At 47.1% G+C, this 27978-nt stretch overlaps 2 protein-coding genes across 2 annotated transcripts in view; one reads left to right on the top strand and one right to left on the bottom strand.

The window, feature by feature from the left end:
- Positions 1-478: 478 nt before the first annotated feature.
- ptpn9b (protein tyrosine phosphatase non-receptor type 9b) lies at positions 479-12793 on the top strand. The gene is made up of 13 exons (XM_079731065.1): positions 479-519; positions 2107-2250; positions 5917-6006; positions 7326-7450; positions 7953-8058; positions 8188-8298; positions 8446-9293; positions 9392-9488; positions 10176-10245; positions 10402-10480; positions 10562-10712; positions 11816-12023; positions 12563-12793. The coding sequence occupies exons 1-13, from the start codon at positions 487-489 to the stop codon at positions 12784-12786; spliced, it is 2286 nt and encodes a 761-aa protein (XP_079587191.1). The 5' UTR covers positions 479-486; the 3' UTR covers positions 12787-12793.
- Positions 12794-16401: 3608 nt separating this feature from the next.
- The window catches only part of adamtsl7 (ADAMTS-like 7), a gene marked incomplete at its 5' end in the record, with an annotated part of 15181 nt that continues 3604 nt past the window's right edge, over positions 16402-27978 (bottom strand). Inside the window, 6 exons of the mRNA XM_079730299.1 lie at positions 16402-16932; positions 22217-22361; positions 22742-22921; positions 23097-23270; positions 24456-24629; positions 25093-25315. Of these exons, the coding sequence (XP_079586425.1) occupies positions 16778-16932; positions 22217-22361; positions 22742-22921; positions 23097-23270; positions 24456-24629; positions 25093-25315 (1051 nt within the window). The 3' untranslated portion in view covers positions 16402-16777. The remainder of the gene's footprint in view (positions 16933-22216; positions 22362-22741; positions 22922-23096; positions 23271-24455; positions 24630-25092; positions 25316-27978) is intronic.

Genomic DNA, 27978 nt, shown 5'->3' with positions numbered 1-27978 from the left:
CGTGTTGGTTGGGTGTGCTGTGCGCTGTGTGTTGTGTGTTCGGTGTTAAAATAAAGGCAACTCTCGGAGTCGTGTGGTGTATGGGGCACGAGAGTTGCGCAACCGCTTGACCTGGGCTCCCGTCTCGTCCTTCCCGCGCTGCTCGCCACAATATGGTCTTTGAAACCCATTAAATGATATTGTATTGCACTTCTTTGACAGTATGGTTTTGAGTGTGAGTGTGATTTAACAATAATTTCACCGGTATTACAATATGTAAAATATATAGTTTGTTGGACAAAAACATGAACCATCCGTCATGAAAACTATTTAAAAACCCACACTATAAATAATAAATATATTTAATTGACAAAATTGAGGGCGAGGCCTGTGTTGGGGTGTAAACGTGGGGCGTGGCAGAGCTGGTAATGGGCGTGGTCGATTGGACAGTGGGCGTGAGCGAGCGGATAGTGGGCGCGCCCGCTGCGACGTTGCGGAGGCTTCAAGATGGCGGAAGCCCTGACAACTCAGGAGGAACTGGTAAGAGTAGTTTGATACATTTTATTATTTTAATGGTCGTGTCCATTGCTTGTGCGTTATATTTCCAAGACTGAATATGTGGGCTGATTTAATGTGTCTATATTGGACCGATAGTACTTCTGAGGGGGCTATTATAAAGCATGACTCCCATCGCACCCTTCCATGTCGACCGATCCCCGTGATGGACTGACAGCAGATAGCTTATATGTTGGTTAGGTTAAAACGTAATGTCGATCGCTGATGAGTGCCTGTAGGACCTCGGGGGCCAGTTGTGATGAGACGAACGCCTGTCTTCTTACCAGCGCTAATTGTGATTGTATTTAGTCAATTAGCGTTACCAGGTTGAGTCGTGGTAGCCGCGTTAGTTAACGCTAGCCTGAATTAGCTTGCTACCACATGTTAACCCTGCACAGCACTCCTAAGCAAGTGTTGCCGTAGAGAAACTCGGCCCGACAGCTCTGTTGTTGGCGTCATCACAGTTGTATGTTTAGTCATGCGGAACGACCCGATCCATTTGGATGACTATGAAGGTTGTGTAATGATGTCCTAAATGTTGATGGGAATGCTCGTCGTGTGACTGAGTGTTGCCAGCCAGCCAGTCAGTGATATCCGGCTATCAGATTTACTGCATACACTTCACAGAACTGGGCCCCCAGTTGATAGCAATGTTGTTGCCTCTCTCTAGGCAAAGAGGTGACCAAATGTCTAGGGAGCCGATAACCATGTGTTTTAATGTCATCGACATGCTGAAGTCTCGCAGCGATGGGACATTTAAATGCGGTCTGATTCCCCACATTCTTGACAGCTCACGTTATATCTTTACACGTCCCAGATTCCCAACGAAAGGAAGGACCGATAGTTTAAAAACATAATCACATGTTCACTTAATCCTCCTGCTGAAACTTCCGAACCCACAGATTGATATTCAACTTTATACCATGTCCAATTTCTACATAAATCTATAATTAATTCATACCGCAGAATAAGCTTTGATGGCATCTATGTTCTCGATTAATTAATCGATTTACATTTTGTTATTTTCTACCACATCTATCCTTTATTTAGGCTACTAAAAATGCATCATTCTCTATTGATATGTCGTAGTGTCCCTTGCCCTTGGGTGTTACTACAGTATCTTTTGAACCACTTATAATTCACATGATCTTGTATGTTTTTAAACCCCAGTTGGTAGAGAACTAAAGATTATCACAATTCTCCGTTATATATATTTTTTGTAACTCTGAATTACTTAGACAATTCTATTAGTTTGTTCAATCTCAGCTCGACTCGATGTGCTTGATTTGCAATATTGTCGCTTTACCTACCCAACACAATGGACTATACCCACTACTGCTGGGTTGCATCATATAACCCTTTGAATTCTTTTTCCTTTTCTCAATCCTGCTAAATGTTGTGCTGTATGTTTGAAACACAGTATTGCTGTTATCTTGGCCAGGGCTCCCTTGAAAAAGAGATATTGTAATCTCAAGGGTTCTCAGCTTGTTGAATACAGTATTAATTCCTCATATTAAAACCAATGTGCAGCTTGGTCTCTTCAGCTGTCTTTCATGCGTGTGTCTGCTCTAGGCGGTTGAGGAGTTCCTGGGTGAGGTGCGCAGCAGGGAGCAGCCTCACAGCGCTAGTCTCGTCTCCGAGCCCACGGCTGTCAAGTTCCTTATGGCCCGCAAGTTTGACGTCTCGAGAGCCATCAACCTCTTCCAGGCATACAAGGTGCGGCACTTCCTCCCGTCATCCCTCATCCTGCCTGATTGACAGCACTCAAATGCACTGCTTTTGTTTGAATCCAGCGGATGCTGGACTTTCTCGAGAAGATCCTCTTTCACACTAATCCTCATACAGCTGCATTATGTTTTTTTCATACTAATCAGTAAAACCGTGAATGGCTCAATATGATCACCCAGTGATTCTAGGAAAACTAGCAATTAGGGATGCACCGATCAGCTTTATTAAGGCTGATTGCCATCACAGATTATTTTGATTATTCCTATGAATATATATTATATAGGATGTTTCTTATGAAAATCATTGTATGCTGATTTTATAAGGGTTCCTAGTTAGTTAGTTAGGTATATTAGGAATGCGCTGTATCTCTTTAAGAAAAGATGAGACGGCATGTAAACACAGCACTGAACAGTTTAGTTTGAACTAATTAAGTTTGGAGTTGCATGGTTTTCTATTTAGACATAAAATAATAAATTAAACATAACTTGCAAAAGGAGAAGGGATCAGGGAGATTACTGTTTATTTGAATGAGTCAGGCCAACACAATGTCAATGGCTGGGAAGAGGAGCTATAACGGATAATACCATATACTGTGTGGATAACTAGGATAACACAACCAACACTGATTTAATCCAACATATAATCAAATGTAACCATATCCACCTGTAATATGCTTTGCATTCATCAATATTCGCAGGCAGAGAAAAGGAGGGCTAACGGGCAGAAGCAGCAGTTGTTATCCTACTAAGCTTTGCATAACAAATAATAACAGGCGGCAACATTTGCGTGTAGGCGACATTGAAGATTCTTATATCTGTAGTCTACTTTTGCTTCCTGTGATGTGGCACAAGCCTATTATCCAGATGTAGGCTATCATTTATCAAGTCTGCAGGTCTTGTATGGTATGGATTTAGTTATTTAGTAGGAAACCAAGTTGGCGATAGCCTATGTTAAATTCATTATTTATTGGTATTCATTTTGGTTTTTGCACATGCGGTAACCGTTTTGAACTGGGTTAGATGAATGAATGTATTGAGCCAAAACTACATTTAATGTATTAAACAACATAAACAACCAATATGCAAAGGAATCGTGCTGTAAGGCGCAACACACCGACTCCTTGTGACATCCGTGCCCATGAAAGTAGCGCTGTATACGGCTTCTCTCACAAGCTCCGACTCGGGAGTCCAGCTACAGTTTATGGTGTTATGAAGTATAGGTTTCAAGTTCACATGTCGTGTCGATTATCGATACTTCAGTAGTTTTCACTAATATGGGGTAGTGCGAATAACGTCTAATAAGTCTAGTTCTGCCACTTTTAGCGTAAACCAAAAAAAAATGGGAGCCCAAAGCCTGGGGGGATGCAAGCTTATTATAGCACCCCATAAATAGTATCAACAAAAGGCTATTTCTGTGGTTAAGAATAATTATGTTAAAGGGGACATATTATGAAAACAACGCTTTCCCTGGTATTTGGGGTGTTGTTTTGGGTCTCCGGTGCTCCCAAACGCATACAAACGTTGAAAGAAGTCTGTACATGATTTTTTGAGTGAGATATGCATTTCTGAAAGTACCCCGCCTACAGTTACCAAACGAGCGAGTCAGTTTCGGCGCCCCCTCCTGCGTAGGAAGGGGGCACAGTTGAATATTACCTCCCACTTCCCCACTCCCCTCCAATCAGAGCATAGCTACGATTTTGTGGACCAGCGGACAAGCAGCTCCTGCAGGGGGAACTCGGTGGCAGCTCAGCTCCAGTAGTACAATCCCTTTCTATGCCGGACTGCTTCGGTGGCAGTCCAGAGGAGGAGACATGGAGGAGAAAGGGATTGTACTCCCGGAGCTGAGCTGCCGGACTGCCGCCCAGCTACCCCCGCCGGACAGTCTGGCCACCGCCAAAGCCGTCCGGCCACTGCCGAAGCTTTGGCGGCAGTCCGGCGGTGTACTCCGGGAGCTGAACTGCCGCCGAAGCTGGCAGGTCAGTAGGTCTCGGCGGCAGTCCGGCAGCTCCGGCGCGGGAAGCTCGGCGGCAGTCCGGCAGCCTAGCTCCCGGAGTACAATCCCTTTCTCCTCGATGTCGAAGTTCCTGGACTTCAGAGAGTCAAGGCCAAAGTTCCTTTCCCCCAATCCCTCTAAACCATGGCCGAGTTATCCCCCACTACGAGTCTTTACTTGTTGTGGAAGTGCCTGAGACGTCAGACGCAGTCTTTATGATTCATAATATCATCCGAGGCGCACATAGCTTTTGGCCGTGATATTAGATATAATATTATATAAATACCCATATATAATATTATTATTATATGATGTAGATATAGAGCTCTAGGAGTCCAAATGCTGTGGTTCAGTCTTAGAGCTCATTGGACAATGGGCAGCAGCTCATTTGCATTAAAGCTGCAGACACCAGAAACAGCGCATTCTGAAGGGACTGAAACAGAGGGGAATAGCAGTAGGCAAGATTTTTTTTCCTAAAAGCTATTTCCAGCAAACAGCTTCAAAAACATGTTTTCCGGAACTCAAATACTATGTTGACTTGTTGGGAAAACACCATAATATGTCTCCTTTAAAGCAGGATAACATTACTGTCTCAGTGACAGAACCTAATGACGGCTTGTCTTGTGTACAAGTGTTTTCGAGTCATTGGCCCCTGCAATCTGAAAATTTCAAGTTTATCGGCCGATAATGATCAGTTCCCGATCAATCGATGCATCTACTAACAATGCTGAAGTTTAAGGTGCACCGCTTCACCAATAGTTTATTAACGAAGGCATCAAATTAAGATGCCACAGGCAATCATGCAAAAGCGTTTTTAATCCATATCGCAAGTGAATTATGATTAATTCTGCCTCTGGGGGATGTGGTTTTCGTATGACAACTGGTTATAAAGCTGTACATTTAAGTGCAGTGTCATCAAAGGCATTGCATCGTTTTGCTTTAAGCTATCTTGTGATGTTAAGAATTATGCGAATATTTAGAGATGACCTTTCCAAAACCTTCACTACCAACAAAACTGTTGTGTCCTCAAACACAGAAGCGTGTTCTGTGGGAGCCGTCGTGAAACAAACATGACGTAGTCGTGGCCTTCAGGCACAACTCGTACGGCAATTACATTTTTACGCCTAGTCTGGGAACTCCCCGTCCACAGCACCATTAGGCTGAATGCAGACTATAAAGGCCCTGGCCCTGACCGTCCACAGGCTGAATGCAGACTATAAAGGCCCTGTCCCTGACCGTCCACAGGCTGAATGCAGACTATATAGGCGCTGCCCCTGACCGTCCACAGGCTGAATGCAGACTATAAAGGCCCTGTCCCTGACCGTCCACAGGCTGAATGCAGACTATAAAGGCCCTGTCCCTGACCGTCCACAGGCTGAATGCAGACTATATAGGCGCTGTCCCTGACCGTCCACAGGCTGAATGCAGACTATAAAGGCCCTGGCCCTGACCGTCCACAGGCTGATTGCAGACTATAAAGGCCCTGTCCCTGACCGTCCACAGGCTGAATGCAGACTATAAAGGCCCTGTCCCTGACCGTCCACAGGCTGATTGCATACTATAAAGGCAATGACCCTACTGGAACGTCCGCTCTTCAGAAACGGCTCATGGCTTTGCCCCTTCTCCTGTTTTCTGACGCTGTCCTGTTTGCTCTAATCTCAGAACACAAGAATCAAAGAGGGCATCTTCAACATCAACCCTGACGAGGAGCCCCTGCGCTCTGAGCTGCTGTGTGGCAAGTTCACAGTCCTGGTGAGTCCCGTGCATGTGTATATACATATATATTAGGGCTGCAACAACAAATCGATAAAAATCGATTACTAAAAGCGTTGGCAGCGAATTTGGTCATTGATTTGTTGAGTCGCGCGATTAATACGTCACTCGTAGGCGCGGCACTGTTTACAGCCAGCCGCCGACAGGTTGGTTCATGGTTCATGCATGCCCACAGTGAGCTTTAGTGTGAGCGACCACAGCTTGTATTTTGGTCATATATTAACACTGGACTGTAGGCCTATATAAAAGTGTACCTTCACTGTCTTTGGGTTAAAAAAACTCCTTCAACTCAGTATCGGTCTAGTCCAACCGAAAACTCTGTCAGCTGCTGCTGCTGCAGACGGTGTGCAGACGGGCTCGGAGTCGGCACCACGTGCATCAACAGTCATTCAAAGCAGCGGTAGTAATCACACAACTGGACGATGTAGAAAGTCCTGTCAGTTAAAAATAGTAATACAGTTTTTAAATCCATGTTAAAATCGGCCGGATATAGAGCTAGTTAGCTTAAAAAAAAAAGTCGGTAACAGTGTCAAATGTGATGTGTTCAGATCAGCTCAGTAATATGATTGTGTTCAAATGCAACACAAAAAAAAAGAAAATTGAGATTTTGGCGAAAACCTGTTTTCCCAGGAATATAAAATAGATGGTAAAGATGGAATTATGACCTGTTTAACGTCCTATCTTGAACTATGATCATCTTATCAGCAATTAAAGCAATAATACAAGTTCTTTTTCAAGGAGTCTCGAAAATGGTATCAATATCAATAAAAATTAACCATCTGTCATCTGAGAGAAATTAAGATGATTTAATTTATTTTTAACCATTAGTATTTACCGGTTAAAGATCTTATCGGTTGACCGGTTAACCGTGGACGTCCCTTATGTACTGTATATATATAAATGTATATCGTACATTGTATGTTTTTTTTGTGTTATCCCAGTTATGTTTTTTAATTTCTTTTATCATTTAATATTACTTTTAATAGTTCCTGGACGTTGGAGCAATAACCTGGTGTTTTTACACTTCAGTCTGCACTGTGAATTTGAAGTAATGTTTAGTTTTTGAATAAAGATGCGGCAATTACAAAAGTTTATTTTTTTTATCCGATTCATCGATTAATCGAAAAAATAATCAACCGATTAATCAATTATTAAAATAATCGCTAGTTGCAGCCCTAATATATATGGATTATAAGTAATCCACAGATCCCCAATTCGATATAATACTGCTAGTACGTTGGGGCCTTTATTGAATGTGTGAGTTGCGTGTGGTGATGCGGTCCTCTGTGTTTGCCCAGCCTGGCCGTGATGCTAAAGGTGCAGCTCTAGCCCTCTTCACCGCTCGCCTCCACCGACCAGACGTCACCACCCACAAGGCCGTGTTGCAGGCTATCATCTATCAGCTGGATAAAGCCATAGAGAGGTACTTATTGTTGGGGAAACCCACCTAGACTCGATGCCTTTGGCATGCTTTAGAAGAGAAGGGAAATCTACTTCATACTTTTTCTTTTTTGTCTCTTTACCTCATATGTATTATTTTTTTTTTTGGACGTTTAAGCTGAATTCCTACTGAAATGAATTAGCATTTTCTATGTGAAATTATGTTTTACATTTGAAGTAATGCTCTGAGGATGTGGCTAAGTAATTCTATCTGATTTTAGCCTAGAGAAAACGCGGGCAGTGTTGTGCCATCAAAGGCTATAACACCTTTTGATATACACACCAAGTGGTGTGTATATCTGCCCCTCAGGCTACCCATATATTGATACAGTCTAAGATACGATATGGCTAGCATATTAACGATCCAACACTGTGGTTAGGTGCTGATTCGATATGATGTATTCAGATCCGATTCCATAGTTAATGGACAAATTGTAAGGTGTGCCCCAATGATTTGTAAACGTGATTCCCTGCTCCCTCCCCAGCTTGCAAACGCAAAGAGACGGTCTAATATTTATCTATGACATGACCAACTCAAGCTACGGAAACTTTGACTACGAGCTCTGTGTCAAAATCCTTGACTTGCTCAAGGTAAAAAAAAATCTTCTTGCCTGAATTGATTTTATTTGAACGCAAAGTATGTTATTTTTTGGAACAAAAATGCAGACTAAAGGGGTGTGTGTGTGTGTGTGTGCGCGCGCTCGCATGTTTCTTCTACAGGGGGCGTTTCCTGCTCGTCTAAAATGTGTCTTCATCGTATCGTCCCCTCTCTGGTTCAGAGCACCTTTCGCAGTGCTTCGTCTTTTCGTCCGGGAGAAACTCAGAGAAAGGGTATGTATGTGTCGTGGATTTGAGACATGTCAGTCGTCTTTCTCTATTGCCGCGGCTTCCTGCCTGGTGTTAAAGCACGGCCCGACTGTTCTCACAGGGCTCCAGCACGGGGTTCACATGTTGCCGCTTCTGCTCCCCATTCGCCAGGTGTGCACCGTCAAAGCCCACGAGTTGGCCAACCACATCCCCGTGCCGTCCCTCCCCGAGCACCTGGGCGGGACGTCCCAGTACAGCCACGTGGCCTGGATCCAGTCCTGCGTCAACGCGCACACAAACCCCGCCCCCGGCGACCACCCCATGCAGGACGACCACGACTGCGTGGGCAGCCTGCTGCGCTCCTACAGCCTGGGGGCCAGCGACCCCAGCGCCGCCGATGACGCGTCCCGCCGGCACACGGAGCCGGGCCCCGAGCTGGCCGTGACCAACTCCAACTGCTACGACGACAGCAACGCCAACCCGCACAACAGCCACCGGGGCAACCACCAACACTGGAACGGCTCTGCGCTGGGGGGGCCAAACGTGGCGGGCGGGCCCGGCCCCAACGCTAACACCAACGGCTGCGGACGCCTGCCCCCGCCGCCCCAATCGGCCACGCCCCCGGCCACCCCGGGCCATCAGAACCTCAACGGGGACGTGCCCGTCTGCCGAGATTCGGACGCAGCGGGTCAGCCCCAGAACGATAGCGCAGAGGAGGACCTGGAGGCAGAGGAGGAGGAGGAGGAGGAGGAAGAGGACGAAGAAGGGGTCCCGCCTCTGCCCCAGAAGGCGCTGCCACGGCCGCCACAGCAGTCCTCCCAGTGTCCGGCGCTCTCGTCATCCTGGGACCCCGAGGAGACGGAGCCCTACATGGAGGTGTCCGTTCACATGCCCGAGCCCGGGGGAATGAGTGTGGGGGATCTGGTGGAGCACGTAAAGAGGAGGAAGAAGAAGGGGATCTACCAGGAGTATGAGGAGATCCGCAAGGAGCCGCCAGCCGGCACCTTCGACTACTCCAGGTCAGGATAACACAGAGCGTTCCCCAGCGGGAGAAGACGTATGCCAGAAATTGGGATGTTTTCGTTTTTTCTCAAACTCTTGTGTCTTATCTTTCCAGGAAGCTGGCCAATCAGATTAAGAATAGGTACAGCGATGTGCTCTGCCTGGACCAATCACGAGTGCGACTCAGTGAGCTGTGTGATGACGAGGATGAGGTAAAACAACAACATCCTTATCGGACTCCCCGTTGGCACAACTTTTTCGTAGCTTTTAGAACACATATTTTAGACACAGCACTATAAGCAGTTAGGTAGCCGAGCTGCACTGTTTACCTGGGACCTTTTTTATCTGGCTTGGAACATTCACACGTTTGCTTTTGTGAAGGTTTAGCTTCTATAATACCTGTGAAATTGTGTCTTACTGGCGGCTAACAACTGGGGAATGTTTTCTGTAGCGGAGCAGCAAAGTCCTGATCTTATTCACATTCCAAGCCTGGCAGTGTTTTAACGTTTCAGTACACAAGCTTAACAAGTGGGAGCTGGTCTACGGGGAACAATGCATCACAATGTCCATGGTCTCCCATGATATTAAATATCCATCTGGGATGTGTGCATGCTGGTTTACTAAAAAAAAAAAGACATTCATGCATGTTTTTAGTAAATGTGTCGTTTGACAAAACGTTTTTTGTGGTAAAATCTTCGTAATGATGACTCACAAATGATTCATGAATCCATAACCAGCCTTTATAAACATAGTTTATTGTTAAACATTTGTCGTACATAAGTAACTAGCACTTGGTGTAATTAGGTACTGATGGTGTGATGGTAATTAATGTCCAGCTCCAAAAGGGGGCACCAGGATCACATGTTCCCTGAACTAACTCAAATGTGTGCCTCCTGCAGACGACAGACTACATCAACGCTAGCTTTATGGACGGGTACAAGAGAAGCAATGCCTACATTGCCACTCAGGGTGAGTAGGTACTCGTGTTTTCCCAATATTCCCTTGAGTAAACAAGCAAATATGGTACATTGGTCTGTTTGAACAGCGCTCTTTAAATGAACGCAGGGAGAATAAACCACTTGAATCAAGCAACTCAAAAACTCAATTTTGTCTCTTGCGATGCAGGTCCCTTGCCCAAGACTTTCGAGGACTTCTGGCGAATGGTCTGGGAGCAAATGGTACTGCTCATAGTCATGACCACCAGGTGAGACTCTTGAAATCCACGTGTTTTGTGTGAGGGTGGGGAAGAAGGAGACCAGAGTCTGACTCCCTCCTCCTGTCCCAGGGTGGTGGAGCGAGGGCGGGTCAAGTGCGGACAGTACTGGCCCCTGGAGGAGAGCCGGACGGAGCAACACGGGTACTTCCTGGTCAGGAACCTGCACATCCAGGCTTTCCAGGACTTCAAACTCTCCCATCTGGAGCTGTACAACACGCAGGTGAGTAGGGCTGGGCGATTAATCAAATTTTGATCGCGATTTTGATTTTAACGTCAAACTCTCACAAAATGAACATAATTTTAGATTCGAACATTTTTTGACCATTTTGTGTATTTCTTTTTGTGTAAGTTCTCAGTTACAAACTTTTTTTTGGGAGAGACTTGCTGAATAAATATAACATGTTTTCAAACTCAAAAATAATCGTGATTGTAATATTGACCAAAATAATCGTGATTATGATTTTTCCCATAATCAAGCAGCCCTACAGGTGAGTCTCCGGGCTCACACATGACCCCTGAGTGGTGGTTATTATAGTGGACTACAACGAGATTATTGAGTCCATATTCAGATGTTCATATTTCGAAACCTAGTGGAGGGGCAGGGTGCCTCATTGTCCCTGGTACACAAAGATACGATGGCTGCTACATTCTGGGACAGTTGATGATTTTACATCAGGCCCCTAACGAATAAATGTCAATAAAAAGGATGGATGGATTCAGCTCTCCACCTCATGAAACAGATGAAGAAGCACCGTCTTATCACCAGAATATCCTCTGTATTGAGAGGATTCAATTAGAATTGATTGCATCACCTTTTAATCTTTTTTTAAAGATCCAAAGATCCAAAGTTTGGATCCGCTATGTAATGCATCCATGTAGCCCACTATGTAATGCATCCATGTAGCCCACTGAAAGTGGGCTACATGGATGGTCATGATCATGTGGGGACGAGGGTCAACTTATACTTCAGACTGTTTGTTATATATGATAAGACGATATTATATAATCATATTCCTATATTATTTGATACTCAAAATACAGGCTTGCATCAATCGGACAATGGTTGTTAAGTCTAGGATCGTTTTTCAACCTTTTTAAAGTAAGTGTATCGCTGCCCCCCTATTTCCTTTTGACATGGCTTGTAATGTCTAATCAACCTCACATCCGTTGGTAAAATTGGGGCCCTTCAATAATACTAGTAATGTAGATATTAACATGGGGTCTAATCATGCCTCGATCAGGCTACTTGACACCAGGACCCTATGTCCCGGGTGTTGGGCTTTAAACCGGCTCATTGTGTTCCTCTGCCCCCTTGTTTGTCAGACCGGTGAGAAGCGGGAGATCTCTCACTACCTCTACGTCAGCTGGCCTGACTTCGGAGTGCCCAAGTGTGCGTCGGCCATGTTGGATTTCCGTGAGCATGTGCAGCAGAGGCAGGAGGCGGCCGTCCAGAGCCTGGGCCCCAGCTGGACAGGACCCCCAGGGGGGCCGCCCGTGGTGGTCCACTGCAGCGCTGGTATTGGCCGCACAGGTACCCATGACCACGGCGTCACCTTTTAGTTCAGCGTTATCTAGTATGCTGAGTGCATTATTACGCGTTTTAAGTACGACATGTAATGTGATCATTCTCCTTTGGGGTTTCATCAGTTGAGATTAAAAATGAGCTCATACCTTGACTTTGTTTGATACATACTGGGCGTCATGTAGCTCAGGAGGTAGAGCGGGTTGGCTGGTAACCGGCAGGTTGCTACTTCGATCCCTGGCTCCTCCTAGAGTGTCGAGGTGTCCCTGAGCGAGACCCCTAACCCCGACTGCTCCCGACGAGCCGGCTGTCGCCTTGCAGGGCTGACACCGCCGCCGGTGTGTGTGAATGTGTGCATGAATGGGGGAATGTTAGGCCATATTTTAAAGCGCTTTGGGTGGCCTCTGGTTACAAAAAAGCGGTCTAAAAATGCAGTCCATTTACCACTTGACTGTAGATATCAGTGTGCCTGTGTATCTTTGAGCGAGTTTTCCAGTGGGACTGTCCGAGCGGTGCTCCCGTTGACTCTCTGCTCCCGGGGGCCTCAGGTACGTTCTGCACCCTGGACATCTGCCTGGCGCGGCTGGAGGACATCGGCTCGGTGGACGTGCGGCAGACGGTGCGGCGCATGCGCACCCAGCGGGCCTTCAGCATCCAGACCTGGGACCAGTACTACTTCTGCTACACGGCCGTCATCGAGTACGCCCAGCGCCACGGCAGGCTGAGCCCCGTGCAGTGGTCCGACTCGGAGCTGGAGACGGACAGCGAGTGACGGCCGCACGGAGGGGGGGGGGGGGGGGGGGGGGGGGGGCGGGCCCGAGGGCGGAGGAGGCCGGCGACACGACAGGAGGGGTCCGACACCAGAGACGGCAGCTGGGGGAGCAGGAGAGTCCGGATGTCCGGCGGCCACCCCTGAGGACAGAACTCTGCAAAACGCGATCATCTGAAGAGAGAGCTGTTGTGCAGAGGTGTCACGTTCTGCAGGCCCTGGAAGGGCTTGTCCGTGCCGAGGGTTCGAAAGGCAAGACGACGAATAGGCAACGTATCCTGCCTATTTCCAACCCCTGCACCCCCACCAACACCACCACCACCACCTGCCCTCTTTCTTATGTTTTATTTGGTAAACTCTAAATGGGATCTGGCCTGCCCTAAAACCTTGCTTGTTGACAAGTGTCATAAGAGTTGTAGCATTTTTTTTATACTGACTTGCACAGGGGGGGTGCAAACTTGAACTCCGCCCCTCCGAGAACAGCCCTCATTCTTTTGTTTTGTATTCCCTCCCTCTGAAAGTGCTCTGGGATTTTATTTTTTTTGCCTGAGGAGTACACGCCCCATGTGACGGGGTCGGAGGAGCCTAGCGGCTTGGTGGTGAAGGAAGTGGTACTACCCGAGAGGAGTGTCCTCATGAGGGGTCCGCGCTGTCCGTCAGCCTCGAGGACCCCGCATTGACCGTTATATTCTGCCATGATTTCCTCCGTTTGTACTGCACCTTCTCTGCGTGAACTATTTTCTGTTGGTATGGTCTGTTTGGGTGACAGTAGCTCAGGAGGTAGAGTGGGTTGACTGGTAACCGGAAGGTTGCTAGTTCAATGCCCCGCTCTTCCTGGCTGAGTGTCGAGGTGTCCCTAAGCAAGACGCCTCACCCTAACTGATCCTGAAGAGCTGGCTGTCGCCATGCGTGGTTGATTCGCCGTCGGTCTGTGAATGTGTGAATGAATGGTCGTTTTGGATAAAAGCGTCAGCGAAATCCCTTAAATGTAAATGTATGTTAACTAACTTTTTCAAAAGCCAAAGTCCTCACCCTGAATGCTTGGATGTATTCCTTACTAAGATTATAAACTGAAATCTGTGTATATTCTTGTAACATACATTTATATATTATTGTGCATAATGACAACCTTTCAACTAAGAAAAAAAAAAAATTGCCTTGTTTTAATATAATTGATTGAAGAAGCTGTCTCGAGAGAAGACCGCCATGTCGGAGGCCAGACAAAAAGGAATAGTTTGTAACGCTTACTTCGATTTCCTCACATTGTTCAATAAGTGTGATTGGTCAGGTCTAACATCGTCTTAGCTGTGGCAACATTCTTATTGGGCGATTTCCAAAATTGGCCTTAACCTCTCTTGACTCACTGCCTCGTTGCTCTTAGATCTTAACCTCTACAGAAACCGTGTTCTTCGACCTTTATTCCTCCTAGTCTTTCCGTTGACTCCCTTGACACCACAACTGTTGAATCGCTTGATTATCGAGGCCGGCGCTGCCTCAGACGTTTGTGCCTTCGAGTTTTCCATTATGTCCATACACCGCGGCCCAGATCATACGGTTTGACCTAAACTAGCGCACTCGCATCCAAGCCCGGGCCGTGTCCCCCCACAGGGCCCCCGCTAGGTCCACAGGCCCCTAGGGCACTGCTTCAGGGAGGAGGCAGGGCGCGCTGCAGGGCGTAGGAGGATCAGGACGGGGTTTTCTGTCAGTCGACCTCAGGGCGTAAGGCTACTAGTGTTTCTGCCTAGTGTCAAACATATTGTTTTCTGTGTTCGCCTCTGGTGATATATCATATTAGAAAACTATCAGTTTTTATTTTATACAATATACTGTATTGTGTAACCTATTATATTTATGTATTTGTACAACGTCAACAGTATTGAAATCCTGAATGTTGGTACGAAAAAGAGTAAACTGTTCTTTCATTTGATAAGCTACACAAATCAGATGGGGCCGGGGGGGGCAAAGAAAATTATATTTTTTTGTCGTTTACAAGTATGGTGGATAATGTTACTGGCCCTTGTATTTTCACAACTGATTTGTATACCATAATGATTGTTGGAATCCAGGACAATGGGGAGAAAGGTAATGAGTGTTTCCTGAGGGAGTGCATAACACCAAACGCCCCACACAGACCCAGAACGCAACTCCTCTCGCCACCCGCAGACAGATGCCAAGGACTAAGTGGAAACAGCCATCTAACGGAGAGAAAACCTGGACTTGGCGCTGCCATCTTGGTTCACTAAACCCAGTTCTGTTCTTACGAATTAACAAAAAAACACACACAGGGTTAGGGCTGAAACAAAAAAAACAAAGAAACGCAAGAGCCTTGAATGTGTTTCAGTCAATCAGGACATGCAGACGATGGCAACGTGGACCACCTCGGCACACAAACACACACGCAATGCCAAAGGCCAAGCCTCACCCTGAGCACTCTTTCTCAGCCCCTTCACATGCTTCCTGGACAGCTTACAAGCACGGTCCTACGAGATGAGATGGGGAGCGTGGTGCCCCAGAAGAATGCTTGGTCAGAACGGACCGGCGGGTTGTTAGACTGTCCGCCTCCCCATTACCTTTTGGAGATGTTTTACAAAACAAACAAAAACATGCTCCGTGCGTTTGCTGATGGGTGTTCTGTTTTAATGAGTCTGTGTTTTTCAGTTCTTGTGATTGAATAATGGCCTTTTACATGCTGTTGACTTGGCTGTCCCATTAAAGCAATGGTATTACCATCTTGAATGAATATGGGCTGTGTCGGTCCCGCTTTAGTTACTGTCCGGGGTCAGTTTACCATGCTAACGTTGTGTTGGTGAAGGAAAAACCAATGCATACCTTGGGGAACTACCGCACATTTTAAGGGTCTGGTGGTGGTACTTGGTGACTGGATTTTGACGTTACACTGGGTTTTAAGAAACCACATGAATGGAATGATTTATTCAAGTTTTGAAGGCAAACCAGTGCTTTACACAGCAGGAAAGGAGTAACAACATGTGCTGCCAATCTAAACAAATATATCACGTCAGCCGCATCCAACAGTGTTTTCTGGGAAATGAAATGTGTTGATAACTAACTGAACTTTCTCTTTCTCTCACTGGCAAGTGGTTCTTGGGGGCTGGATGAGGATTGGTTGTAAATGATTGCAACAGATTTTCCTCATGCAGATTCAAAACAACCCAGAAAGTTTCCACTTTAGGCAACATTTGTTCCAAGGGGAACAATTTTGCTTTCTTGAAATCATTTAAGAATCTTGGATTGTACATCATAATACCAGCTCATGCAATGTTCCAAAGTAATACAAAAAGCTATTATCCACCAGGCAGAAGGTAACCTTAGATTGCATAGGCGATGTAGGTATGCTGGCAGACTCAGAGTGTGTGTGTGTGTGTGTGGCTATATGAAATCGGGCCTTCAAGTCCTTTGGACTGGCCTGTGGTAGACTACAGGCAGAAAGCAAACAACTTTTATTGTATTATTTTTTATTGTTGGTTACGTTTTAGGAATCAATATACAAATTTACACTTGATGGGGAAAAAAAGTACATTAGGCTACTAAATATTGATTTATTTATAGATTGAATATTAACATTTTCACGCGAGTACTAAGAATACCCCCACTAGACAATACACAGTTTCTAACAACCACCACTCGATTCCTTGTCGTTGAATCAGGAGGCCTGTAATGAGATATTGTTACAGTAAACCAATGGAAACACATAATGTTGCAGAACAAATGGCAGTCATCGCTCAAACTGCTGACTAGTCATTCCATATGTTCCCATTTCTGCCGCTAGTTTTCCTCTTCCATCGCTCTTTGTGTGTGAGCCCTATCCTCCCTGTGTCCACTCTCCCGGTGACCCTGGACCAGGAAGGAAGAAACCAAACACTCAATCAAGTTGTCCGACACGATGGACCTATAGCTGTCCACACTACCACCGCCTGCCCCCCCCATCCTCGGCGTGGGTGAGGAGGGGGGGGGGGTGGAGCAGTGGGTTGCAGGATCACCTGCGAAGGTGCTTTCTGGTGAAGCTGTGGGCGTAGGGCTTGGGTGCGTTGGAGCAGGAGGCGCAGCAGGCCCCTCTGTAGTAGGGGTAAACGCACAGCCGGGCCTGCACCACCACCGCACAGTTATGGTACTGGTCCCGGCAGGAGGAGTCTGAGGGCAGCAGAGGGTCAGGTCAACAGGTGGAGGTGGTATTGCTTAAACCCGGCTGTTCTCTCAAGATGAAGGAAGAACCAACTACCAATAATATGCCCCTTGGAAACCTGTGATGGTTTGACATTTTTGAATGTCTTGATTGTCTTACAAATTAATCCACACACCAATTCCCCCCCTTCCACCCCAAACATCTAAAGATGTGGTAAAAGAACGGGCAAGGCCATAGCTACAAACTGACTGTAATATGCATTGAAACACCTGCAATCTTTGGACTTTTCATTTTTCTAGTGAGGCCTTTCAAACCCCTCGACACTCCAAATCCAACCAGCCCTGGTATTGGACTGTGTTTTTCGTAGGCACAATCCGGGAATAGTCCCGCCTCAAGCGCTAGGATTGGACAGGCAGTTTAAGTTGCACGTTGACTCCTAACCCTAACCCTATCAGAGAAATGTGTTTGACTAATGTTAGTTTAATATACATTACATTTTAAGTTACCTTCCCTGCGGTGACGTTACTGCATGCTGTGTTGGTTTTTGCTGCTGTTGTTGTTAGTAAGAGGTCGTTGAGGCTAGTTTCAGTCACAAGGTGACAACAATAGGCTTGATTGCTGGGCGGCGCTACGGCTGCCTATTTACCAAAGTCAGGAAGCTGACAAATTCAGTTACATTTATATTTGTCTTTAAGAAGGTTGTCTCATATCTGACCAGTGTTGCCACAGTTGCCTTTAAAAAGTAATGAGATTACTGATTACTAGTTACTCCTTAAAATAGTAACTTAGTTACTTTACTGATTACTTGATTTTAAAAGTAACTAAGTTAGAATACAAGATACTTTATTAGTTACATTTAGCTGCGACAACACCCCCTGCCGCCTCAAAATAACAAATTACAACCGGTTTTGCCAATACTAACTTTTTAGTCAATACTAACCGCCCCCCCAACAATTGTTCTTCCATCCCCCCCTCGGCAACAATTGTTCATCCACCCCCCGCCCCCCCTCCTCAACAATTCTGCACCGGGGGCTGGTAGGGGGAATTTGGTGCTACGGCCCTGGATGCACACACTGACACACGGCTTTCAACCGCTTCCGCCAACTTTTAATGCGTAGACAAAATATCACCGCGCGCTGTACGGGGCGATCACCGGACGCATCTCCACGTGTGTGACGTAAACAGCGCGTTCTAGCGCTTGAGCTGCTCGGACCTCCCCGTGGGTTTAGTTTTTCGGCAATAACGTAGGGGATCCCACGCGCTCTCTGCTGCCGTCGCTCCAGCGCAACACACACACACACACACGCACACGCACGCACGCACGCACGCACGCACGCACGCACGCAGCACCGCACGACTAATTCCGCCGCTAATAACAACTGGTGGCGTGGACTCTGGAAAGTCAAGGTCGACACTCGCCTCTGAAAGATTGAAGTCTTTGGAGACTTACGCTTCACACGCACACGCACTCTCACACAAACAGGCAGACAGACAGACAGACACACACACACACACCACTCCATCGCTCTCAACGCCAATCGGTGATCCGGTAAAAAAATAGTAACGCACAGTGACTTTGATGAGACTCATAGACGACGCCACCATAGATCCTCTGCTTGGCGCAGCAACACATCCAATCTGTGCCATCCATCGACCCTTGCCTACACTGACCTTGAAGTGATGGGAGGACTCTGGAACTGCCAATCAGCGGTCAAGAACCCTCCACTTCCTGGCCCTGACAGAGACTTTGATCACTCCAGAGAACTCTGCCACTCCTGCTGCCCTCTCAACCGTCTACTCATTCTCACACACCCCAAGACCATCACGGCGAGAAGGAGGGACCGGACTCCTCATCTCGCCGATGTGGTCCTACCAGGTCCTTCCACTAGAACACTTGGCCAGATCTGCATTTGAACTCCATGCTGTCACTGTCACCCTTCTTATCAAGCTCTTTATTGTGGTGATCCAGGTCCCCTTCGTGATTTCTACGACGAGATGGATCTTCTCAGCTGATTTCCTGAAAATGGCACACCACTCGTTATCCTTGGCGACTTCAACATCCTGCCAGAGAAGTTGCACTCACCTGAATTAACCAACTTTTTCGCCACCTTTGACTTAACACTATCCCCTTCTCCTCCCACACACAGGGCCGGGAACCAAATTGAGCTGATGTTCACAAGGTCCTGCGGCACCTCTGCTGTCTCTGTTACCCCACTCCCCGTGTCTAACCATCACTTTGTTGCTTTTTCTCTCCCCTTGAAGTCCTCTCCCCCCTCCTCTCTAGTCCCCATATTGTCACCACCCGCCGTAACCTCAAATCTCTCTCTCCCTCTACGTTTGCCTCAACTGTCCTGTCTTTACTACGTTCTGTTGAACGATTCTCTCAACTATCCACCGAGGAATCCTCGGACACTCTGCTATCCTCCCTCTCCTCCTCTTTGGACTCCCTCTGTCCCTTCCACTCCAGACCTGCGCGATCCTCACCCCCAGAGTTGCAGAGAGCAGAGTTGCAGGCAGCTGAGAGGAAATGGGAGAGATCAGACTGACAGTCTTATTGATCTATCTCACTATCTTTTCCTTCTCTCTGATTTCACCTCCACTGTGTCAACAGCCAAATCTGCCTTCTACCGCACCAAAATCAGCTCCTCCGCCTCAAACCCCAGGAAACTTTTTTCCTTGTTCTCTTCCCTCCTCAACCCTCCCTCCCCTCCACCTCCTTCCTGCCTCACTGCTGATGACTTCGTTACCTACTTTACCCAGAAGGTAAAGGACATTAGTTCCTCTTTTAACGCTGCCTCCATCCTCCCTCCTCCACCTCTGTCTTTACCCAATTTATCCCTCTGACCTCCGACGAGGTCAACAGAATAATAACATCTAACCAGGCCACCATGTGCCCCCTTGACACTATCCCTTCCTCTCTCCTCCAGGCTGTCTCAAGCGGCATCCTGCCATTTCTCACCGCACTTTTCAACTCCTCCCTCACTTCAGGCATTGTTCCAGCGTCTTTCAAGACTGCCAGAATATAGCCTCTCCTCAAAAAACCGACCCTTGATACCACCGACATCAAAGACTACAGACCGGTATCTCTTCTTTCATTCCTCTCTAAAACACGGGAACGTGCCACCGCTAACCAACTGTCCTCCTATCTCTCATCTAACAACCTGCTTGACCCTCACCAGTCAGGCTTCAAGAAGGCACACTCCACTGAGACGGCTCTCCTCGCGGTGACTGAGTCCCTCCGTCCTGCCAGAGCCTCGTCCCTCTCATCGGTTCTCATTCTCCTCGACCTGTCTGCAGCATTTGACACGGTGAACCAACAGATCCTCCTTGCCACTCTCGCTGAACTTGGCATTGCTGAATCTGCCCTTTCCTGGTTCACATCCTACCTCACGAATCGCACTTATCAGGTAACATGGAATGGCTCCTTGTCCAAACCTTGCACGCTTGCGACTGGTGTCCCTCAAGGCTCTGTACTGGGGCCTCTTCTGTTCTCCCTCTATACCAGATCTCTGGGCTCTGTAATTACATCACACGGCTTTCGCTATCACTGCTATGCTGACGACACTCAGCTATTTCTCTCTGATTGCAACACGCATATCCTGATTGCAACACGCATATCTGAATGTCTGGCATACATCAGCACTTGGACAACTGCCCATCACCTGAGGCTTAACCTCAACAAGGCTGAGCTCCTCCTAATGCCAGGGAAAGATTGCCCACACATGGACTTACTGGTCACTGTTGAGAACATCACTGTATCTCCTTCTCCAACTGCCAGAAACCTTGGTGTGGTACTGGACAATCAGTTATGCTGCACCGCAAACATCACTGCCGTGGCCCGATCCTGCAGATTTGCACTTTACAACATCCGCAGGATCCGGCCCTTCCTCACAAGGGAAGCAGCTCAGCTTCTAGTCCAATCACTGGTCATCTCCCGCCTTGACTACTGCAACTCGCTCCTGGCTGGACTCCCTGCCTCTGCGATTAAACCTTTGCAGCGCATCCAGAATGTGGCAGCGCGCCTCGTGTACAACCTACCAAAGTTCTCCCATGTGAACCCCCTCTTCCGGGACCTCCACTGGCTACTTGTAGTAGCTCGCATCAGATTCAAGATGATGGTACTGGCATACAAGGCAGTCAATGCAACTGCCCCTGCCTACCTCCAAGCATTGGTAAAGCCACACACCCCAGGTCGATCCCTCCGCTCAACTACCTCAGCTGGACGTCTGGTACCGCCATCGCTAAGAGCAAGCAAAGGTCGATCAACAAAGTCACAACTTTTCTCTGTTTTGGGACCTCAGTGGTGGAAAGAGCTCCCTGCCGATGTCAGGATCGCAGAGTCGCTCACCAGCTTCCGCAAAAGACTCAAAACTCACCTGTTCAGAGTTCACCTCAACTCTGCATAGCTACCCAGACCCTTCCGGCCACCATTGTATGTTGTACGTCCTGGCACTTAATGTACGCACTTGTTGAACGCACTTAATCTAAATTGCGCTTATTCATAGTACTTAATTGTGTAGCATCTGCAGTAGCGCTATCATTGCTGTACACAGGAAATGGGTTAGCCTAGCAATTGTTAGTACTTGCACTTGGTTCTATGAACATCTTTACTGTATTGACAACGATATATTGTTTCACTTCTTATGACAAATGTACTTATTGTAAGTCGCTTTGTATAAAAGCGTCTGCTAAATGCCCTATATGTAAATGTAAATGTGACAGATTTTTGTCTTTTTGGATTGGTTCAGGGATTTAAACCAAGGGCTATCCCCTCATTAATATTCATGATTATCCTGGATTCCGCCTACGAAAAACACATTTGACCCCGGAAGCGAATTTATGAATCCTACTATGGCCACGCCAAGACCCACCCTACTCTGTCTGTGGTTGGCCGGGTTGCATGCAACTCAACTGGATGCTTTAGAACTCTACGGTACCCTCGCTGTGAGCATTCGAGAGCGTCACAAAAGAGCTCTAACCCTAACCCCTAACCCTAACCCTAACCGCTAACCCCTAACCCTAACCCTGAACCCTAACCCCTAACCCTAGCAGCTAATATCAAGCCAGTAAAACCGCAGCAGTTGAATCCATGGACAGTAGAATCAAAGACAGGGGGGGACATGTGTGATGGACCAATCAGAAATAGAGGCGGGCGTGTCTTTTCGGTCTTGGCGTGGCCATAGTAGGATTCGTAATTTCGCATGAAACCCACGTGGCCTCTCCAGCCACGGTATGGTGGTGGGGAAGCAGCCCTCAGCGGCCTCTGTATGAATAAAATCGCTGAGGTCTCACCGGTCGCTGTGACGCATCGCTGGGCGTTGCACTCCTCTTGACTCTCGGGGGCGGTCGCTGGGTCACAGTGGTCGCCGGGGGCAACGCGGTCGGCCAGGCAACGTGCCTCGCGCACGCGGTAGCCTCCGCCGCAGGATGCTGAGCACTGAGGGCCAGAGGAAGAAGCTGGTTCAGATGATCACTGGTTTGGGACCGAGGAAACAGATCCCAACGGTGGGGTTCGGGTGTGTTGTTTTGGTGTCGTGGATTTATTTTTCTTGTCATGTCTGATGTTTGGGCCTTAGAGGTTTCTCTGAAGCCAACACATGCATATCTGATTTCTGGCCATGCAACCACAACGTGTCACGGCAACACGCTGAGTGCAAGAAATTAATTGAGCGTGAAGGCTTGTAATGCGCTCGTAGCGTGACGGCATGCGTAGCGTGATATCAAGTCCTACGACATGTGTTTAGAGGTTCATGGTCGTACTCGACGAGGGGAGGAATGAAGATGAACTGATAATAATGACGTGTTTGGCATGCTTACTGCGCTCCAGTCTGTGGTGTACCACTGCCCACCGCACGGCTCCAGGAAGCAGGGCTGAGAGGTTATTGGCTGAGGCAGGTGGGAGCATTTCAACTTAGCCACCACCTCCATGCTGCCGTTGCTGTTGAGCAGGCAAGCCACACCGCGGGTCTGAGTGCCGTTCCCACACTCTGCTGAACACTTAAAACACACACACAGAAAAACAGACCTTAAACAAACACAAGGTGCATGTTAAATTAGACCGGTTCATTAGAGTTCACATAACCTGAGCATGCAGGCAGAGCTTTGTGTTTCCGTGGCCGTGAATTAGGGGCTTTGAGTGTGTGTGTTTGTGTGTGTGTGTGTTAGAGGCTACCTGTCCCCAGGGGCCCGTGAACCACTCCAGACGCTCCTCACATGGTCCCAGGTTACACGATGTCACCTCCTGTGGGCGGGCTCCTTCGCAGCTGTCTAATGGTAGGTTGGTCACATGATCCATCAGGCAGCGCGCTGTCCTGGTCTGACGGCCCTCACCACACTCTGCAGAACACTGAGATAGGTAAAGCCCCCCCGCCCCCCCCCCCATACACACACACACACACATACACACACACACACACACACACACACACACACACACACACACACACACACACACACACACACACACACACACACACACACACACACACACACACACACACACACACACACACACACACACACACACACACACACACACACACAAACACACACACACGCATACATACACTTATGATAATACATTTTCTCACTTTTGTCCAACACATGCAGATGACTACTATTTACTTTGGGAGCTGTGGGCCCTCTTGGGTGATCTTTGGTGTGGGGGATATTTATCCTGGGTGGGGGGGGGGGGCTTTTTTGGAAAAAAATGAATACAGATCATCACAAAAGTATTTTGTTGATGCAAGGCAGGCCACACAGAACGAACAGTTAAAAGGCTTTTGAAAACGTCTTGGACATGGTGTTATAATGTAAAAAGCTCTAAAGAGTTACTCACATGAACAGATCCCCCTCTCTGAGTCTCTGCATGCCACCATTTAAACAACTCGGTATGTACCCTAGGCTGACCATGTTTGTCGTGTTATGTTCTGTTTTCTGCATCTGTCCTGTTTTGTGTGCCCAGCTGCCACACAAATCTCCCGGTCAATAAAGTTTGCAGCAGAACAATATTCTATAATACACACTATACTATATTACACTACACCACAATATACTATGCTAACTATACTAAACAGAACCATACTATACTACATTATACCATACTATACTATCTAACTAAACTTAACCACACTATTCTATACTACATTATACCATACTATACTATGCTAACTATACTTAACTACACTATACTATACTACATTATACCATACTATACTATACTAACTATACTTAACTACACTACTATACTACATTATACCATACTATACTATGCTAACTATACTTAACTACACTATACTATATTATACCATACTATACTATACTAACTATACTTAACTACACTATACTATACTACTTTATACCATACTATACTATACTAACTATTCTTACCTACACTGTACTACGCTTCACTTCATTACAGTACAGTACACTCCGCTATTCTATCAACACCCGACTATACAACACTACCCTATGCTATAGTATACTAATACACTCTATAGAGTACAGTATGAAGGTAGAAGTGTCCCCTTACCCGCCGGCTCCAGCGGGAGGTGAACCAGCTGCGGGCGCAGACCCCCATGTCGCAGTTCTCCAGCGTGGGGGGCTTCATGGCCCCGTTACACTCCTCCTCCTCCTCCACGTCCCCCTGGTCTCCCACACACACCACCTCCCTGCTCCGCCGGCCCAACCCGCACGGCACCGAGCACTGAGGGCCAGAGACAGAGGCTCAGCTTATCTGCGGTCAGTCGATTGCGTTGGCAATTGGGTTGGATTTTGAGTCAACGAAATCTAAATCTAACTATGTGTGCACATGCACAGATGTTATCTGTTTTACATACTTTATATGTAGATGTGGGTGTCTCACTGAGCTCCACTCGCATATGACATATCTGTGTGTGAGTGTGTGCATGCATGCGTGCATGTGTGTGTCTCGCTGAGCTCCACTCAGAGCGTATCTGTGTGTGTGTCTGTGTGTGTGTGTGTCTCTCACTGAGCTCCACTCAGAGTGTGTGTGTGTGTGTGTGTGTGTGTGTGTGTGTCTGTGAGTCTGTGTGTGTATGTGTGTCTCATTGAGCTCCACTCAGAGCGTATCTGTGTGTGTGTGTGTGTGTGTGTGTGTGTGTGTAGGTGTGCGTGTGTGTGTGTGTGTGTGTGTGTGTGTCCCTCACTGAGCTCCACTCAGAGCGTATCTGCCACTGGCTGCAGATCTTGAGCTGGCAGGAAGCCTTGGTCACAGGGCTATCTGACGCGCCACAGAGATCCGCCCCCAGCGTGGCCAGCGTCTCCGTCCCGTTGGAGTGGGTGTGGGTCACCTGGCGGCAGATGACCTGCCGCTGCTGGGTCCCCGGACCGCACCGCCGGCTACATTCGGACCACTCCCCCAGGTCCCAGCTGTCAACCAATCACAAGCCAGGAGTAAATACAGGCCTGTGGCCAAGTCAACCTGACACTAGGGGGGGTTTGTTTGTCGTTCCCTATATGTAACGTTTCCTATATGAGGCTGGACTAAGCAATCACAAACACTTTGCAGCATTATCAAAGCTTCCACTTGTGTTGTCACCTACTCGCTAAATGATCACTCACTCAACCCCACATGAAATAACATTTATTTAGCTGAGGCTTTGGTCAAAGCGACCTACAATAACTGCAATCAACAATGAAGAAACAACTAAAAATCGGTCTGGTAATGATTGTGTTTGCTGCTACGGTCGGCGTGTTCCTAAATGTTTGGGTCCAATTAGCTTTGAATCAATTTCATCAATTTCAAAATCAACGTTACAAAATGTGTTTGTTTGACGTTTTATTTGCAAATATTGTCTCTTTCAATGATACATGTCCCTGTATGTCCATGGACTCCATGGGCCTTATCTTGCATCCGGCGCAATTGACTTTCTCACTGGTGCATGTGTCGTTGCTAGTTTGCAACTGGCGCAGAGCGTTCTTTTCCCTCCTGCGCCACGCGTCGGTAAATTAGGGAATGATCTTGCGCCCCAAGGGGCGGTTCGGCGAAAGTAGGAGGCGTGTTCTGGCGCAAACGTTCCCTGGTGCTATTTTGCAGTTTCAGAAACCACTTGGCCACAAACCAGGAAATACCTGGTTTAAAGTCAGTGGCGCGTTTTTCAGATGCTATTTTAAGGGCGCATGCATAATGTTGCTTGTGCACCTCGCGCATACACTTTGCTTCTCTCATCTACCTAGCCACACATTCTTGGTAAATTATTTGGGAAAGAACTGCTGATACAGCGGTAATAAGTTGTACTTTTAAATCAATGCATCTGCAAACACCGTACAGGGTTGGTCTGAAGTAGCCTAATTACCCGTAGGTGTGGTTTGGGCGTAACGTGCAATAAAGCAATCAGAGTGCCAGCTCCCATCCCCTTTAAGAGCCATGAGCGCATTTGAATCTGACGAGTTGATATTTTGACAGCGCGTCTGCAGTCTCCGATGAAACAGATGCACATGAATTTCAAACTTCAAATGGCTCAGTTTATGGCCAAATAATATGGCCTAATTCACACATGGAATGAGGTTTTCTTCCACAACTTAAGAAATACTGAGTCCTCAAATACATTTTGGCAAAGAAAACTTAACACACATATGATATGCGGTAACTGTGGTTCTATTTAATGATATACGCAATACATTATAAACATCGTTTATTATCAGTATTGTATGCATTATCGTTATCGACTTGTGTTTCTAATATGCATGTGTCCCCCCGTTAATATACATTGCCATGGACTGTATTATGCGTTACGTGTTTAGTTTGCGTGTGTTTAAACAGATGGACGCAGACACGCGAAAATATGTGTTTGCTGTACCGTACAGCAAACACATATTTTCTTGACACAGACATCGTGTACATACCCATAGCTTTTAGGATTGATGAGTATTTGATCGTGAGAAAACATTGTTTTACCGCGAGTGAGTGTTAAAAAGAATGAATGAATGCGGGCGCGCGTGTGTGTACGTGTAAAAGAATTAATGAATGCGGGCGCGCGTGTGTGCGTCTATCTGTTTAAACACACGCAAACTAAACACGTAACGCATAATACAGTCCATGGCAGTATATATTAACGGGTGGACACATGCATATTAGGAACACAAGTCGATAACGATAATGCATACAATACTGATAAGAAACGATGTTTATAATGTATTGCGTATATAATTAAATAGAACCACAGTTACCGCATATCATATGTGTGTTAAGTTTTCTTTGCCGAAATTTATTTGAGGACTCAGTATTTCTGAAGTTGTGGAAGAAAACCTTATTCCATGTGTGAATTAGGCCATATTATTTGGCCATAAACTGAGCCATTTGAAGTTTGAAATTCATGTGCATCTGTCTCATCGGAGACTGCAGACGCGCTGTCAAAATATCAACTCGTCAGATTCAAATGCGCTCATGGCTCTTAAAGGGGATGGGAGCTGGCACTCTCATTGGTTTATTGAACGTTACGCCCAAACCACACCTACGGGTAATTAGGCTACTTCAGACCAACCCTTTTTAGATTCGCGCCGGGCGCAAGAGTCATTTTTGCGCAGGTAAAATAGCGACATCGCCATAGAACCGCCCACAAAGCTACTTGCGCTTGGCCCTTCTCACTTGCGTTTCAGACCGTTAAAATAGTGCCTCATGTCTCCTCTAAATACAGAAATTCCACCATGAGTAACATAGAGGAAAATCCCAGCACAGAGCTGTCCCCCTGTGTTGGTCCCACTCCTCCAGTGGATGTGACAGCGCTGCAGATAAACACAGACGGGCTGCTGACAGCGTTACAACTTGGCCTCAGCACCGGCGCGCTTGGCAACCGCCGCTAGACTGGAACAACCCAAAGCCACACCAAAGCGCGTCAGTTTGATGGACTGCGCCTGCTAACGGACTTACGGCTGTAGCGGGTGTTTTATGGATACCGCTCATAACGCCACTCATCATTCCACGGGAGACTCGTGCAGCGTGTGTGCACATGTTCACACAGCGCTGCTCACAGGGTTTCTCTGTGCATAGGTCTTGGGACGTTTAGTGTGGGAGCCTGAAACAAATTTGCAGG

Source organism: Pollachius pollachius (assembly GCF_949987615.1).
Source record: "Pollachius pollachius genome assembly, chromosome: 2".
Classification (NCBI taxonomy): Eukaryota; Metazoa; Chordata; class Actinopteri; order Gadiformes; family Gadidae; genus Pollachius; species Pollachius pollachius.
The sequence above is the reverse complement of the archived record's forward strand: the minus strand, read 5'-3'. Positions and strand labels throughout refer to the sequence as shown.